We start from the raw sequence: 16,030 nt of genomic DNA, 5'->3' as shown, positions 1-16,030 counted from the left end.
AAAATAAAATAAAATAAAATAAAATAAATAGAACTGTGGGAAAACTCCTACTTCGTAAGTATATATATATTTGGCTCAACAGATTGTGAAGGCTTGATAAAATGGTTTATGGCTTACTGTTTCCTGTGTCTGGCACATCACTAAGTTCAACACTTATTTACTTATTTCTACTACCTAATGCAGTGCTTGGCACATGGTAGAGAAAGCAGTAAACTATAAAAAGATAAGAAGAGGAGTGGGAGGAAAGAAAAAATGGGGAGGGGAAGAGTGGTTCCAATTTACTACACTATTCACCAAATACTGCTAATATCAAGAGATGCTTACTGTGAACACTGTTTCAGATAAAATGAGAGGATTTCATTAAATAACTAGATTAGAGACCTAAGGGACTTATAGTATGTTTATGAAGAATGCTAAAGATCAAGTTTTTATTTACTCTATTCACACAAACAGACTTCAAAGCTACAAAATATCTAATAAGTGGACAAGAGGGAAGGGAATTACTATGAAACTATGGTTAAGTGCCTAGAATACCTTCTAGGTAAATGTTGTTAAAGTATATCTAAGTAATTGCAACAAACTCCCCAAAGCTGTCTATGTACTTATTTTCCTGGATATCTTGGCAGATCAGGTACCCTTTTTAGGCCAGTCCTGAAAAGAAAAGTGTACTAAAAAAAAAAAAAAAAGATGGCTCAGAGGTAACTGAGGAAAGGGAAGAGAAAGCCTACTGGGAGGTCTATGGAAAAGGAAGGCATATATAGGAAGAAGCAGTCAACTAGGACACCATTTTAACTCTCCCTTTCCTACAGTTAATCTCTTGAAGGCAGCATCATATTTATTTCCAAATAATGGCATGGCCCATTACAAATACTAACTGCACAGATTATATATGTAAAATGATTCTCTAAATATATGGAGGGTAAGGTTTCAAAACTGAAACCTTTAATGACTTGAGATATCTGAAAAGACTATTCCTAATTCAAACAAGGCTGCCAATACCTAAAGATACAGCATTGCTTAATTCAGTAGGAAAAGTAAGATATATCAAGACACCCTCATTCAACAGTGAATGACAAGTTCAAGGTCAAACAGGTATTTAAATAATTCATACTGTCCTCTCAGGTAAACAGTTTCATCCAATATAACTACTATTGTTGCCTATCTCAAAAAGAACTAGTTTTCTAACTGTAAAGAATGTTTTCGGCTGGACGTGGTGGCTTATACTTGTAATCCCAGCACTTTGCAAGGCTGAGGCAGATCACTTGAGCCTAGAAGTTCAAGACCAGCACAGGCTACATACTGAGACACCCTCTCCACAAAATATAATCACTTTTTCCTTTAAAAAAGTTTAAAACTTATTTAGGCAGGGCACTGTGGCTCCAGGTCTATAATCCCATCATATTGGGAGGCCAAGGCAGGATACTCATTTGGCCAAGAATCCGAAAACAGCCTGGGCAACATAGCAAGATCCTGTCTCTAAAAAAATAAATAAATTAGCTGGCATGATGGCATGCACCTGCAGTCCTAGCTAGTTGGGAGGCTGAGGTGGGAAGGATTGCTTGATCCCCAAGAGTTCAACCAGCCTGAGGAACATAGGAAAACTTTGCCTCAGGGAAAAAAAAAAGTTATTAACTTATTTGAATGGATTCACTTAGTTAACAATACTGTTCCTGAGCAAGCCAATTAGCCTGTCTTGATGTTACTGAACACAAATCACTCTTCAGTTAGAAGGCTGAGGTAAAAACCTACCACATAGTATCCGAGTGCCAAAGGCCTGAGGTCTTTCAACACAGTTTTGAAACCTGATTGCACATTTCAACCACCTGGGGAAACGCACTACAATATAAATATGCCTGAGCCCCATGCCAAATCTGTGGTATCTAAGTCAAGCTTACCAGGGCATTGATGCAGCCAGGTGGAAATTGGATCCCAGACCATGATTTTGAAACTAATGTTCTAACCACAGAACAAAACACTTTGCAACTACCTTAATTCATCTGTGTGACTAAGGTTTATCTGCCAACCAACATTTTCACTAACCTAAAAGGTACAGGAGAGAAGATCACATGAAAATGTAGTTACCTTTATGTTTTCTGGTTGCTTAGACTTACTTGCTTTTTTTAAGAGCAAAAGTGAGGCTTAAGAACCAACTGGAAACAGGGACTGACGATATTATATAAAAGGTAATGGAATAAATGTGACCATTAAAGAAAAATACACATCTTCCTAAATACCTAAAGAAACAGGCCTTTCTCCCACATGAAAAAAATAAGATGAAGTTGAACAATCAACTTCTTTAAGGGGTGACAGTATGCAGTCATCTTGACATAGAGATGAGAAGACTGCTGTTTCCAGTTTACTCAAATGGCACAAGTAGTTTCCCCATGCCAAGTAAAATGCAGGGTCTTTGGTGCTAATAACAAACCCACTGGCATTTCCCATCTGCCTCACTTGGGTCAGTGAGCAATAAATATGAAAGAATTCTCTAGAGTCCTACATTTCTGCCCCAACATACCAAGCTCAAGGCCTTCGAAAATAATACAAGTAAACAAAACCTAAAGTCTGGATATGTAAATACCTCTATCCGTTTCTCTCATTTCTGCTCTTCCCAACCAAAAGGTCAAAGCCCATTTCCACTTCCTCAGTCCAAGCTACTTGCCCATTTCAGGCTAGGTGTGGTAATTCACGCCTATAATCCCAGCACTTTGGGAGGCCAAGGTGGGAGGATCACTTGAAGCCAGGAGTTCAAGACAACATGAGTTGAGGCCAACATGGCAAAATCCACTCTCTACTAAAAACACAAAAAATTAAATGAGCGTGGTGGTGCGGCCCTGTAGTCCCAGATGCTTGGGAGGCTGAGGAATGAGACTGCTTGAACCTGGGAGACAGAGGCCACAGTGAGCCGAGATTGCTTCAGTGCACTCCAGCCTGGGCGACAGACAGAGTGAGACTCTTTCTGAAGGAAAAAAAAAGTGAAGAAAAAAAAAAAAAAGCTACTTGCCCATTTAAAATCCTTACTACCTCTTTTTGATAGAACCTTGATCTGATATTTTTGGGTGCTCAATTTTTCAAAGAGCTCTCACACACACAAGTGTCAATACAGGAGTTTATAGTTATTTTTCTACCATTTCTATTCTGGCAATTAAAGAACCTGGAAACTGGCCGGGCGCGGTGGTTCAAGCCTGTAATCCCAGCACTTTGGGAGGCCAAGACGGGAGGATCACAAGGTCAGGAGATCGAGATCATCCTGGCTAACACAGTGAAACCCCGTCTCTACTAAAAAATACAAAAAACTAGCCGGGTGAGGTGGCGGGCACCCGTAGTCCCAGCTACTTGGGAGGCTGAGGCAGGAGAACGGCGTAAACTCAGGAAGCGGAGCTTGCAGGGAGCTGAGATCTGGCCACTGCACTCCAGCCTGGGCGACAGAGCCAGACTCCGTCTCAAAAAAAAAAAAAGAACCTGGAAACTACTGATTGCCAACATTACAAACATTTTCCCGTCTGTCCATAAATGAAGCTTTTCTTTTTCAGGTGGGCCAACTGTAAAGAGGTATCTTTAAGATCTTACATATTACTTTTATTACAGAAAATAAGGCCATCTGACTCTTTCCCTCAGAAATATACATATATATTTATAAGAAATATATATATGGGCCGGGCACGGTGGCTCAAGCCTGTAATCCCAGCACTTTGGGAGGCCGAGACGGGCGGATCACGAGGTCAGGAGATTGAGACCATCCTGGCTAACATGGTGAAACCCCGTCTCTACTAAAAATACAAAAACTAGCTGGGCGAGGTGGCGGGCGCCTGTAGTCCCAGCTACTTGGGAGGCTGAGGCAGGAGAATGGCATAAACCCGGAAGGCGGAGGAGCTTGCAGTGAGCTGAGATCCAGCCACTGCACTCCAGTCTGGGTGACAGAGCGAGACTCCACCTCAAACAAAACAAAACAAAACAAAACAAAACAAACAAAAAAAAGAAATATATATATGTAAGATTATAAAAAATTAGGAAAGAAGGAGATGATACAAAGCATATGAGACAAAATGAATATAGATAACTGGAAAACCAAGTCTACTTATAGCATTTCATTTGTCAATGGAGATTTCTTAGGGGCATTCTAAATGCTACAAAGATTATAAACATAGAGGTCAATATATTTCCAGTTTCCCACATTTATCATACCCTCCCCTCACCCTGTACGCGCAAACATGTACATACACACATTCTCCAGAAATGCCTCCCAAGAGATTATTTAATAAATCATAAAAACCACACATTTTAGCAGCAGCCATAAGAATTATAGCATGGAAAATCCCAAAGGTCTAGCTTTCAGCAGCTGAGAGGTAGAGGATGCTTTACAAAGAAATCCTGTATCAATGATACAGTAATTGTGATAAATAATGTAGGTCCTAATCTCCCCAAGCCAAATAATTCATTTACATTCCAAAACTATTTTTCATAAAGATTATGTACTATTAAAATACAAACAACAAGGTTACCCAAGTATACGCAAACAACTTGAAAAAAATGGAGATTAAAAACCCTTTCAGAAAGCTAATTTAACTTTTAAAAAACATGGAGGTAAAGAAAAAGATTAAACTGCACATCAGGTATTTCATAAAAGCAGAATTTACTGTGCATGAACCCACATGAGCAAATCTTAAGTTAATCACTGAGCAGAGAATTCAGCAAATCCAAATGAGAGAATGAAGGGTTTAAAAATGACAATGTGTAGAGGAATAATCCAAACAGCAAGATAATTCTTTAAATCTCTCAAGTAAAAAGACAGATGCCTGCATGACCTCACGCCCTCCCTTGTACTTGTTTCAACGTGATTGCCAATGTTTGTACTCTTCAAAGTTCCAAGGGTCATAAAACAGCTTTGTATTAGCTGAATGACTTGCTTTCAACTTCGGTATCCCGGATTCCATTCAAATTCACTGTCCTTTCTCTACCTGAGGTGGAGGTGCAGGTTTGCCATTAAGAGCCATCTGCAAGGGGGTAGTCTGGCCTGCAGGAGGCAAAGGAGCAGTCTTCAACTTCTTTGTACTAGTTTTAGATGGATGCTCCTCCTCCTCTTCATCAGAATCCTGAAGGCCGTATTTAGAAAAATGGGAGACCTAAGGAAGAGAGGAACCCCACAAAATCAGCTTAAACATTATGCTTTCACAATACCTACCTTTGCAATCTCGCATTACCTTAAGAAAAACGAAAGAAAAAGGAAGAAATATCAAAGTATTTGAAGCAAAATGTCACCTATCACACTTTAATGTAAGATTTAGAAGACGTTTGATGTGTGTACTAGTTGCTCACACTAGTAAATTAATAAATATTACATAATATACATTAAAATGTCACTTAAACTGTAATCATTAATATAGGAAACTTAATCCAAAGACTTACTTTTTTCACAGACATATATTGCCTGTTACCTCTATCTACACAAGGGCCTTTAACAAGTTAAATTCAACCAGACTAGAATGGGAGGAAATCATTGGGTTAAAACTACTAAGGACAGTCAACCTCTTCATATCCAAAAATCTTTAAAAGTAAGAATGACAATTACATAGGAAGAGTTGATCCAACAGAAAACTGCCTGATGAATTACTGAAGTCCCTAATGATAACAAACATTAGAAAAACTACACCTTAGAAATGTATTTATAAATCCTCATAGGAGGTGGGTAGAGGACTTCAATCATGAGTCCAGAGTTTATAAAGAGCTCATTACTGCTGAATTTTAACTAGGTTTGTACCTTGGAGCGAATCATAATGTATCTGTACATCTCTTTCCAAATTTAAAAAAATAAAGAGAATTTGGCTGGGTGCAGTGGCTTACACCTGTAATCACAGTACTTCTGGGAGGCCAAGGAGGGAAGATTGCTTGATCCCAGGAGTTGGAGATCAGCCTTGTCAACACTGAGAAATCCCATCTTTACAAAAATTTTTAAAAAGTAGCCAGGCATGGTAGTTCATGCCTGTAGTCCCAGCTACTTGGGAGGCTGAGGCAGAAGGATTGCTTTAGCCCAGGAGTTTGAGGCTGCAGGGAGCTATGATCCTACCATTGTACTCCAGCCTGAGCAACAAAGCAAGACCCCCATCAATCAATCAATAGAATTTAGGAAAGGATCTCTTCCAACATAAATGTTTTATGACCCCAAATATAGTTTATAAAAGTCTGAACTGGGTTAAATGACTATACCTTAAACACCCAAGAACCAGTTTCAGGCCGGTATTCTTTGAATTGAGCTCCCTGTTTCCTTGAAACTGCTTCCAATCTTCCTTCATAGTTGATATCAGCAAGGCGATCTGGGCTCTTTATTAAACAACGAGATGTTTTATCTGTTGGCCAAACTCCATCCAATGTAACTTCAGCCTTCCTGTAAAACATAACCAATTAAAGTAACCAGTTAAAGTAAAAACGCTTCATATATAAGACCAGAAAGCCACCTGACACATAAATAGTGAATAATGGTAACTATGTTGCCTTGGAATTATTCTGCATGTGTCATAAAGTGAGTTTTGCCCCATAAGCCTAAGAGCAAGGAGTCATTCCTACACTGACTAACTCAGTATATGGTTCTAAAGTCAGATCACATTTATTTAAATTACCACAGTACATCAATTATTTCCAATCTAATTTTCACACTTAAGCTAGGAATCACTAACTTAAGTTACAGTCCAGTGGTACAAACCAAGCCTTATGCAGGTCTTAAAGGGTTACTGTACTATATAATAATAAAGAACAGCTACTACCTATTTACTAAAAACAAATGCTTGGAAAATGAAGTATCAGGAATATCGGTGTAAAGATGACTACAAGAGTGGTAGTGTACCACTTCTAATATTAACACCAGAGTTCAAGTGCTGTATCCTATTCATTTTGTATGCCTTACACCTAAACACAGTGACGAGGATGTGATAGGCAGATGCTGCTCTCCATTTCCTGCTTCCTGGATCCCCTGGCAAATACCACTCTACTTTGTTTCTATGAAGTTGACTTATCCCAGATACATTACGATATACTATTTGTCTTTTTGTGACTGGCTTACTTCACTTAGTGTGTCCTCAAGGTTCATCCATGTTGTAGCATATATCAGAATTTGCTTCCTGAGGCTGAATAATATATATTTTTTAATTTTTAAAATAAAAAATACGGAACACTTCATGAATTTATGTGTTATCCTTGTGCGGGCCATGTTAATCTTCTCTGTAGGCTGAAAGTGTTTTATTGCATGTATATATCACATTGTTTACCCATTCACTTATCAATGAACATTTGGGCGACTTTTACCTACTGGCTGTTGTGAACAGTGTTGCTATGAACATGGGTATACAAATGCTTGAGATCCTGCTTTCAACTTTGTATATATACCCAGAAGCGGAGCTGCTGGATCAGACAGTAACTCTCTTTTTAACTCTTACGGGAATCACCATATTGTCTTCCACAGTGGCTGCACTGTTATACATTCCTGACAATGGCGCACAAAGGTTCCAATTTCTCCACATTGGCAGACACATGTTAATTTCTTATTAGACTGTGTCTCGCTCTGTCACCCAGGCTGGAGTGCAGTGGCACATTCTTAGCTCACTGCAACCTCTGCCTCCCAGGTTCAAGTGAGTCTCGTACCTCAGCCTCCCAAGTAGCTGAGACTACAGGCGCCCGCCACCACACCTGGCTAATTTTTGTACTTTTAGTAGAGACGGGGTTTTGCCATGTTGGCCAGACTGGGCTCAAGTGATCCACGTGCCTTGGCCTCCCAAAGTATTGGGATTATAGGCATGAGCCACCACGTCTGGCCATCTTTTTTTCTACTAACCATCCCAATGGGTATGGTACCTCACTGTGCTTTGATTTGCATTTCTCTAATGATTAGTGATGTTGGGCATCTTTTCATGTACCTCTTGGTCATTTGTATACTTTTGGAGAAATGTCAATTCTAGTCCTTTGCCAATATTTTCTTGTTTTTTGTTTTCAGAGACAGGGTCTCCCTCTCTTGCCCAGGGAGGAATGAAGTGGCATGATCACAGTTCGCTGTAACCTCTGTTTGAGACCAGCCTGGCCTCAAGCAATTCTCACTTCTCTGCCTCCCAAAGTGCTGGGATTACAGGCATAAGCCACTGCACCCATTTTCTTTGCTCTTTTTAAAAATGGGTTATTATTTTGTTGTTGCTGTTGAATTGCAGGATTCTTTATATTCTGGCTATTAACTTCTTATCAAATATGACTGGAATATATTTTCTCCTATTCTTATAGGTTGCCTTTTCACTTGTCTTTTGCTGTGCAGAAGGTTTCCAGTTTGATGGAGTATCATTTGTCTATTTTTGCTTTTGTTGCTTACACTCTTTTATGTTGTATCTGAGAAATCATTGCCAAAACCAATGTTACGAAGCTTTTCCTCTGTGTTTTCTTCTGAGAGTTGTACATTTTTGGATCTTACACTTAGGTATTTTATCCATTTGGGTTAATCTTTGTATATGGTGTAACTTCACTCTTTTGTATGTGGATATCCAGTTTGCCAGCATCCTTTGTTGCAGAGATTGTCTTCTCCCAATCAAATACTTTTTCTTTTTTAGTTTTTTAATGTGTGCCCCATACCACCCTACCCCCAAGTAATTTTTATACCTTACTGAAAATCACTTAAGGCTGGGCAAGGTGGCTTACACCTATAATCCCAACAATTTGGGAGGCCAAGGCAGGCCAAAAACTGCAGCTCAGGAGTCTGAGATCGGCCTGGGCAGGCAACACAGCAAAAACTCATCTCTACAAAAAATATAAAAATTAGCCGGACATGGTGGTGCATCCCTGTGGTCACAGCTAATCAGGAGGCGAACTGAGTGGATCACCTGAGGTCAGGAGTTCGAGACCAGCCTGGGCAACATGGCGAAACCCTGTTTCTACTAAAAATACAAATATTAGCTGCACATGGTGGCGGGCACCTATAATCCTAGCTACTCTGGAGGCTGAGGCAGGAAATCACTTGAACCCAGGAGGCAGAGGTTGCAGTGAGCTAAGACTACACCACTGCACTCCAGCTTGGGCAAAAGAGTGAAACTATCTTGAAAGAAGAAAGAAAAGAAAGAAAGAGGAGAAAGGGAAAAGAAAAGAAGGGGAAGGGGAAGAGGAAAGGGAAAGGAGGGGAAAGGAAAGGAAAAGGAAAACAAAAAAGGAAAGGAAAGCAGAGCACAGCGTAGCAAAGGAAAGCAGAGCACAGCAAAGCAAAGCAAAGGATCAATTGATCTGCTCAGATGTTCTATCTCTTCCTGATTCAGGGTTGGTAGGTTATAAAGATAAAAGATTTTTAACTATAGACCTTTCACTTGACTAAAGAGATACTATATTAGAAGCTAGGCTCTCACACTAAAATAGAGAGTTAAGTATAGCCACAGCAGAAACAGGAATAAAGCAAAATACTATTAAAAAGAGTTTTTGAAATTAGCAGTTGGACCCAATAAAATCAGGAAGGCTGGGCACAGTGGCTCACACCTGTAATCCCAGCACTTCAGGAGGCCGAGGTGGGAGGATCACTTGAGGTCAGGAGCTCAAGACCAGCCTGGCCAACATGGTGAAACCCTGTCTGTACTGAAAATACAAAAATTAGCCAGGCACGGTGGTGGGCGCCTACAATCCCAGCTACTTGGGAGGCTGAGGTAGGAGAATCACTTGAACCTGGGAGTTGGAGGTTGCAGTAAACTGATGTTATTCTGCTATACTCCAGTCTGGGCAACAAGAGTGAAACTCCGTCTCAAAAAAAAAAAAAAAAATTAAAAAAATAAAATCAGGGAAAAGGAGTTCAAAATCATAGCACAGCATTTCTTTGCCATTTATACTTTTAAGTCAGAGACAACAAATGCACTCTAGTAAGGAAAGCAAGCTACAGAAGCATACATCTAAATACATTTATGTTGATAGAAAAAAAAACTACCATTTAGCTGATAATTTTCTGATGTACATAAACTCTTACCTATTTAGCCCTTCACCCACAGGCGGTTTTTGGTTATCATCTAAGTAGACAATTACTTCTTTCCTTCGGATATGCACAATATCATCCAAATTTAGATTTGTCAAATTCACATCTCCTTCAAAATAGATTGAACCATAACCTATAAATCAGAGCAAATAGTTAAAAATTCATTCTGTATAAAGGCAAATACCTACTTTACAACTATAGCGATTAAACAATCACAAGGAGAAGACAGTTTTAAATATTAGTATTTTAAATCATTCAGCAATTCCTAGACTGGTAAGAATGGGGACTTAGGGAGTAACTTCAACTATGTTGTTACCTGATTTAACATCTGTATTTCTCTTTTCTTTTTTTGGTAAGGTCTTGTTTTGTTTACCAGACTGGAGTGCAGTTGTCCTGGCTCACTGCAGCCTGAACCTCCTAAACTGAAGCAATCCTCCCACCTCAGCCTCCCAACTAGCTGAGACTACAAGCACTTATCACCATGCCTGGCTAATTTTCTTTACTTTTTGGTAAAGGTGAGGTCTCACCATGTTGCCCAGGCTGGTATGGAACTCCTGAGCTCAAGTGATCCTCTCACCTCGGCCTCCCAAAGCACTAGGATTACAGGCGTGAGTCACTGAGACAGGCCTAACATCTGCATTTTTATAAAACTTCCATTAGCCTCAAAACAATCTTCTTAAATCTCTTCCCATCTATCTACAATGCTGTTACATAAACAAACCTTTGTACTTGGCCTGGCATATGGGTTGAAATGCCTGAGCTCTTTTTAATACAATATAGCACAGTGACATTCCCTACAAGAAAATTATCAGTAATAACTTAGTAACATGAAGTTGATGCTAAGTGTTACACATCTCTTGCCTACTATTCAATTTTCTCAGTAGTTCTTGGTATTGCCAGTATTTTCTTTAATTACAGAAGATTAAAATGACCCAAATAGTTACTAGCACCAAACAGGTATACCTAAGCCCAAAGAATATTATATGGCTCTGTGCTTCTCAGGAGGCTGAGGCAGGAGAAACGCTTGAGCCCCTGAGTTGAGATCTGCCAGGCAATGTAGCAAGAACCCATCTCAACAGAAAAAAAAAAATTTTTTTTTACATGGTTCCAGTCTTTGTTGTTTTATTACTTATCAATCAAAGTATCTAAGACTCAGGCCCAGGTGGGCCCAAATGTAGGAAAACACAGATTCAGCTACCAAAAGCTTCCTAATTACAAAAATAAGATGCAACTCTCTGGCTTAATCACTAAATGCTAAACTCACACTTACCTTTCCGACCAATAGTGAAGTCAGAGACAATGCACTCTCCTTTTTCGTTGGTAATTTTAGCAAGGTCATCCATAGATGGAATAGTATAGTAACCAACCTTAGTGAGAACAATACCTGTGACAAAAAAATAATAATAACAGAAAAAATAAATAAATAACCTGAAATAATCAGCAACTAAATCATCATATAAAGAGAAAACATATCGGAATGCACAATTTTTCCAAACTAATTTTCTACCAAACATGATTCCTAGGAGAAGGGGTGTGTGTGTGTGTGTGTGTGTAAAGCTTCATGGTCAAATAGGTTTGAAGAACATACATATGATACAACAAAGAGTCTAAATCTTACAGTAAATAGCTATTAAACTCTGCTTAGCCTCGTGTTTTTCCAGACTTAACCACAGAACATTCTTTTCAAAGAATATCCATTAACATCCCAGACTATAAAAGGCATCCCATAAAACACTCTTGAGAAAGGCTTAATCAGCTTTTTCTTTTATTTGACCTGCAAAGATACCAAAACCTACAGTGGCAAAAACTTGGTTGGCTTAAACTGTAATTTAACAGTAGAAGAAGATATAAGACTCCAAACCCAGTACTTCTTGTTTCATTGCCTGTTTCCCATAAACTTCTTGTATCTTTCAAATTTACACTCCCAAATAGAGAGCTGAAAGAAAAATGAAAAATCCAGCCAGGCAAGGTGGCTCACACCTATAATCCAAGGACTTTGGGAGGCTGCGGTGAGTAGATGACTTGAGGTCAGGAGTCCAAGACAAGCCTGGCCAACATGGAGAAAATCTATTATCTACCAAAAATACAAAAATTAGCTGGGTGTGGTTGCACATGCTTGTAGTCCCAGCTACTCAAGAGACTGAAGCACAAAAGAATTGCTTAAACTCAGGAGGCAGAGGTCGCAGTGAACCGAGATAGTGCCACTGTACTACAAACTAGGTAACAGAGAAAGACTGTCTCAAAAAAGTAAGTGATGGCTGGGAGCAGTGGCTCCATGCCTGTAATCCCAGCAGTTTGAAAGCAGGAGGTAGGTGGATTGCCTGAGGTCAGGAGCTCGAGACCAGCCTGGCCAACATAGCGAAACCCCGTCTCTACTAAAAATACAAAAAATTAGCCGGGTGTGGTGGCAGTGGCCTGTAATCCCTGCTACTTGGGAGGCTGAGGCAGGAGAATCGCTTGAATCCGGGAGGCGGAGGATGCAGTGAGCCAAGATTGTGCCATTGCACTCCAGCCTGGGAAACAAGAGCGAAACTCTGGCTGAAAAAAACAAACAAACAAAAAAAAAGTAAGTGATATTTGATGGCCAAAGGAAAAGAACTATTATGCCAGGCACTGTGGCTTATGCCTGTAATCCCAACACTTTGGGAGGCCGAGGCAGGCGGATCACCTGAGGTCAGGAGTTCAAGACCTGCCTGGCCAACATGGTGAAACCCCGTCTCAACTAAAAATACAAAAATTAGCTGGGTGTGGTGGTGGGTGGTTGTAATCCCAGCTACTCAGGAGGTTGAGGAAGAAGAATCGCTTGAACCTGGGAGGCGAAGAATGCAGTGAGCTGAGGTCGCACCACTGCACTCCAGCCTGGGCAACAAAGAGCAAAACTTGGGAGGGAGGAAGGAGGGGAGGGAGAAAGGAAGAAAGGAAAAATTAAAACAGAAAAAAAAAAAAGACCGAAATAAAAAAAGCAGAGCGCTGAAAAACTCAAGGAAAGTAGTAGAACACTGGTATGCTTGCTTGTTCTATTCACTCCTTGTCCTACTTGCAGTTAGATATAAGGCTAACTTGCTCTCTGAGAGAGAAGTATTTCAGGCCAACATCAGATCAAATTCCAGTCTCCAGCAACACCCACTTGCATGCTTGCTTCTTGGGAAGGGAACTTTAAATTGGGTGGCAGCAATGAGAAAACTAGAACTAATGTAAAACTTCATGTTAAAAAGATATATAGTAGCATAATAAATTCATGTAGATATACATAAACAAATACAGATTAAGCACCTGGAATTCTTTTTTTTTTTTTTTTTAGGAGACAGGATTTTGTTCTGTCACCCAGGCTGGAGTGTAGTGGCATAATCATAGCTCACTGCAACCTTGAATCCTGGATTCAAGCAATCCTCCCACCTCAGCTTCTGTAGTAGCTGTGACTACAGGTACGTGCCACCACACCTGGCTAATTACTTTTAAATTATTTGTAGAGATCAGGTCTTGCTATGTTGCCCAGACTGATTTCAAACTTCTGGGTTCAAACAATCCTCTCACCTAGGCCTGCCAAAGTGCTGAGCTACCACACCCAGATACCTGGGATTCTTAATGTCAAAGTACAAAGTTCTTTCCTTATGATACTAAGTGACTAAATATATATATAATGGCAATAAGAAAACTAAATATAAATTTTGCAGACACTTCAAGAATACCACAAAACACCCAAAATGGGCTGGGCATGGTGGATCGTGCCTGTAATCCTACCACTTTGGGAGGCCAAGATAGGAGGATCGCTTAAGCCCAGGAGTTTTGACACCAGCCTGGGCAACAAGGCAAAACAAAAGATGCAAAAATTAACAGGGTGTGGTATCATGTGCTTGTAGTGCCAGGTGATCGGGTGGCTGAGATGAGAGGTCCTGATCCCTGGAGGTTGAGGTTGCAGTGAGCCAAGACTGAGACACTGCACTCCAGCCTGGGTGACAGAGTGATACTCTGTCTCATGAAGAAACAAACAAAAAACAATAAGCAATCTACCCGAGTTTACAAAGCTACGGGAAATATCAGGATAGTCACTTTGGCTAAAACATTTGGGTTCTTTAGGCTACACCAGGATAGCTGAAGATGTATCACAATAAGCAATCTACCTGAGTTTACAAAGCTAGGGAAAATATCAGGATAGTCTCTTTGGCTATAAAATTTGGGTTCTTTGGCTACACCAGGGTAACTGAAGATGTATCAATTTTAATACTCTAAGGTCCAAAGAGTATGTGAACTTGGAATCAACTGAAGCATAAAACTGTTTAAATATTTAAGCTCTCCTATGTGGGATCACATAAAATAATACTTAAAATGCCAAACAACTGACTTCCATATGTTGAATATCTGCAACAAGCAAGTCATGTGAAATGACTGGTAAGAGATTTAACACCAATCTGAACCTGACCTGCCGGATGCATATGGTAAGAATTATTTTCTATTTCTTCTCGGTCATCTTGAAGTGACTCATCATGAAAAGAGGTTTCTTCACTGCTTCCTTCCAGCCCATTTCGCAAAGCAGCACGCATGTTTAATGCAACAATGGTATCATCCACACTGTTGCTGTTGTTGTGTTTATTTCCAGCACTTTCTGGGGTTTGAGGAATAGGTTTGGCAACAGGATTAGTATAAAAACGTGACACAAGGGAATCTTCATCTCCATCTTGCTGGTGATTCTCATCAACAGGTTTGCTTAGGAAACTAAATCTGAAAAGGAAAAGATATAATACTTTAACCTCTTGTAGTAGTAATAACAATGATAATAGCTAACTAATACTGAGCCTTTACTAAGTGCCTGGTACTGTTTTGGATAGTTCCATGTATTAAAAATTCACTTAATACTTACTATAGCAGTACTGTGAAACAGATAATTACTGTCTCTATTGTATACTCTCCTTTGTGGAATCAAATAACTGGTTGATTTTAAGATTAAAAACAAAAAAAAGTTAGATTTTTAAGATTACAATCAACAAAATGTTAGAAAATGCTTTGTAAATAATAATTTTAAAAAACACACTAGAATTTTATCCAAAAGAAAAAAAATAGGAGTGCAAAGGTGTCTATACGAGTTTCTTGTTTTTTTTTTTTCTTTTTCGTGATACAGCCCTCGGGAGGCCCTGAGAACATGTGCCAGTATATAAGGATTTTTACTGAAGCACTGTTTTGAGTAGAGGAATACCAGATAATCTAAACGTCCACTAATAAGGAATTGGTCAAGTTATCTTACATTCACAATAATGACTTAAGCAATCATTTAAAAAAGAAAAGACACATATATTCATACAGATAATGGAAAGGCATTTCTAATAAAATAAATGGAAATAAGCAGTTTACAGAATACATCTTTCATGCATAATCTTTTCTTTTTTTTTGAGACAGAGTTTTCACTCTTGTCACCCAGCCTGGGTGCAATGGTGCGATCTCGGCTCACCGCAACCTCCACCTCCCAGGTTCAAGCGATTCTCCTGCCTCAGCCTCCCGAATAGCTGGGATTACAGGCATGCGCCACCAGGCCCGGCTAATTTTGTATTTTCAGTAGAGACAGGGTTTCTCCATGTTGGTGAGGCTGGTCTCAAACTCCCGACCTCAGGTGATCAGCCTGCCTCGGCCTCCCAAAGTGCTGAGATTACAGGTGTGAGCCACCGCGCCCGGACCATGCATAATCTTTACATTATAAAATATATTTATAAATAAATAAATTTCGGCTGGGTGTGGTGGATCACGCTTGTAATCCCAGCACTTTGTGAGGCTGAGGTGGGTGGATCACCTGAGTCAAGAGTTCAAGAACAGCCTGACTAACATGACGAAACCCCATTTCTACTAAAAATACAAAAAAAAAAAAATTAGCCGGGAGTGGAGGTGCATGCCTGTAATCCCAGCTACTCAGCAGACTGAGGGAGAAGAATTGCTTGAACCTGGGAGGCAGAGGATGCAGTGAGCCGAGATCGTGCCATTGCACTCCAGCCTGAGTAACAAGAGCAAAACTCTGCCTCAAAATAAATAAATAAATAAATTTCTTTTTTTTTTTTTTGAGACAGAGTCTCGCTC

General features: G+C 39.8%; 1 protein-coding gene across 4 annotated transcripts in view; it reads right to left on the bottom strand.

Annotated features, from left to right (window-relative positions):
- NUP98 (nucleoporin 98kDa) overlaps positions 1-16,030 on the bottom strand; it is a 138,599-nt gene that overhangs the window by 37,771 nt on the left and 84,798 nt on the right. For 3 of the 4 annotated variants that reach the window (XM_011956754.1, XM_011956756.1, XM_011956755.1), the window contains exons 16-20: positions 14,391-14,689; positions 11,241-11,354; positions 9,965-10,103; positions 6,202-6,379; positions 4,956-5,120 (exon numbers count right to left, since the gene is read on the bottom strand). In XM_011956754.1, coding sequence (XP_011812144.1) covers positions 4,956-5,120; positions 6,202-6,379; positions 9,965-10,103; positions 11,241-11,354; positions 14,391-14,689 — 895 coding nt within the window. Of the gene's footprint in view, positions 1-4,228; positions 5,121-6,201; positions 6,380-9,964; positions 10,104-11,240; positions 11,355-14,390; positions 14,690-16,030 lie in introns of those variants that run through there. The other variant, XM_011956757.1, reaches the window with a different exon arrangement.

This window comes from Colobus angolensis, unplaced genomic scaffold (genome assembly GCF_000951035.1).
Source record: "Colobus angolensis palliatus isolate OR3802 unplaced genomic scaffold, Cang.pa_1.0 Scaffold424, whole genome shotgun sequence".
Lineage (NCBI taxonomy): Eukaryota > Metazoa > Chordata > Mammalia > Primates > Cercopithecidae > Colobus > Colobus angolensis.
This window is presented reverse-complemented; position numbering and strand designations above follow the sequence as displayed.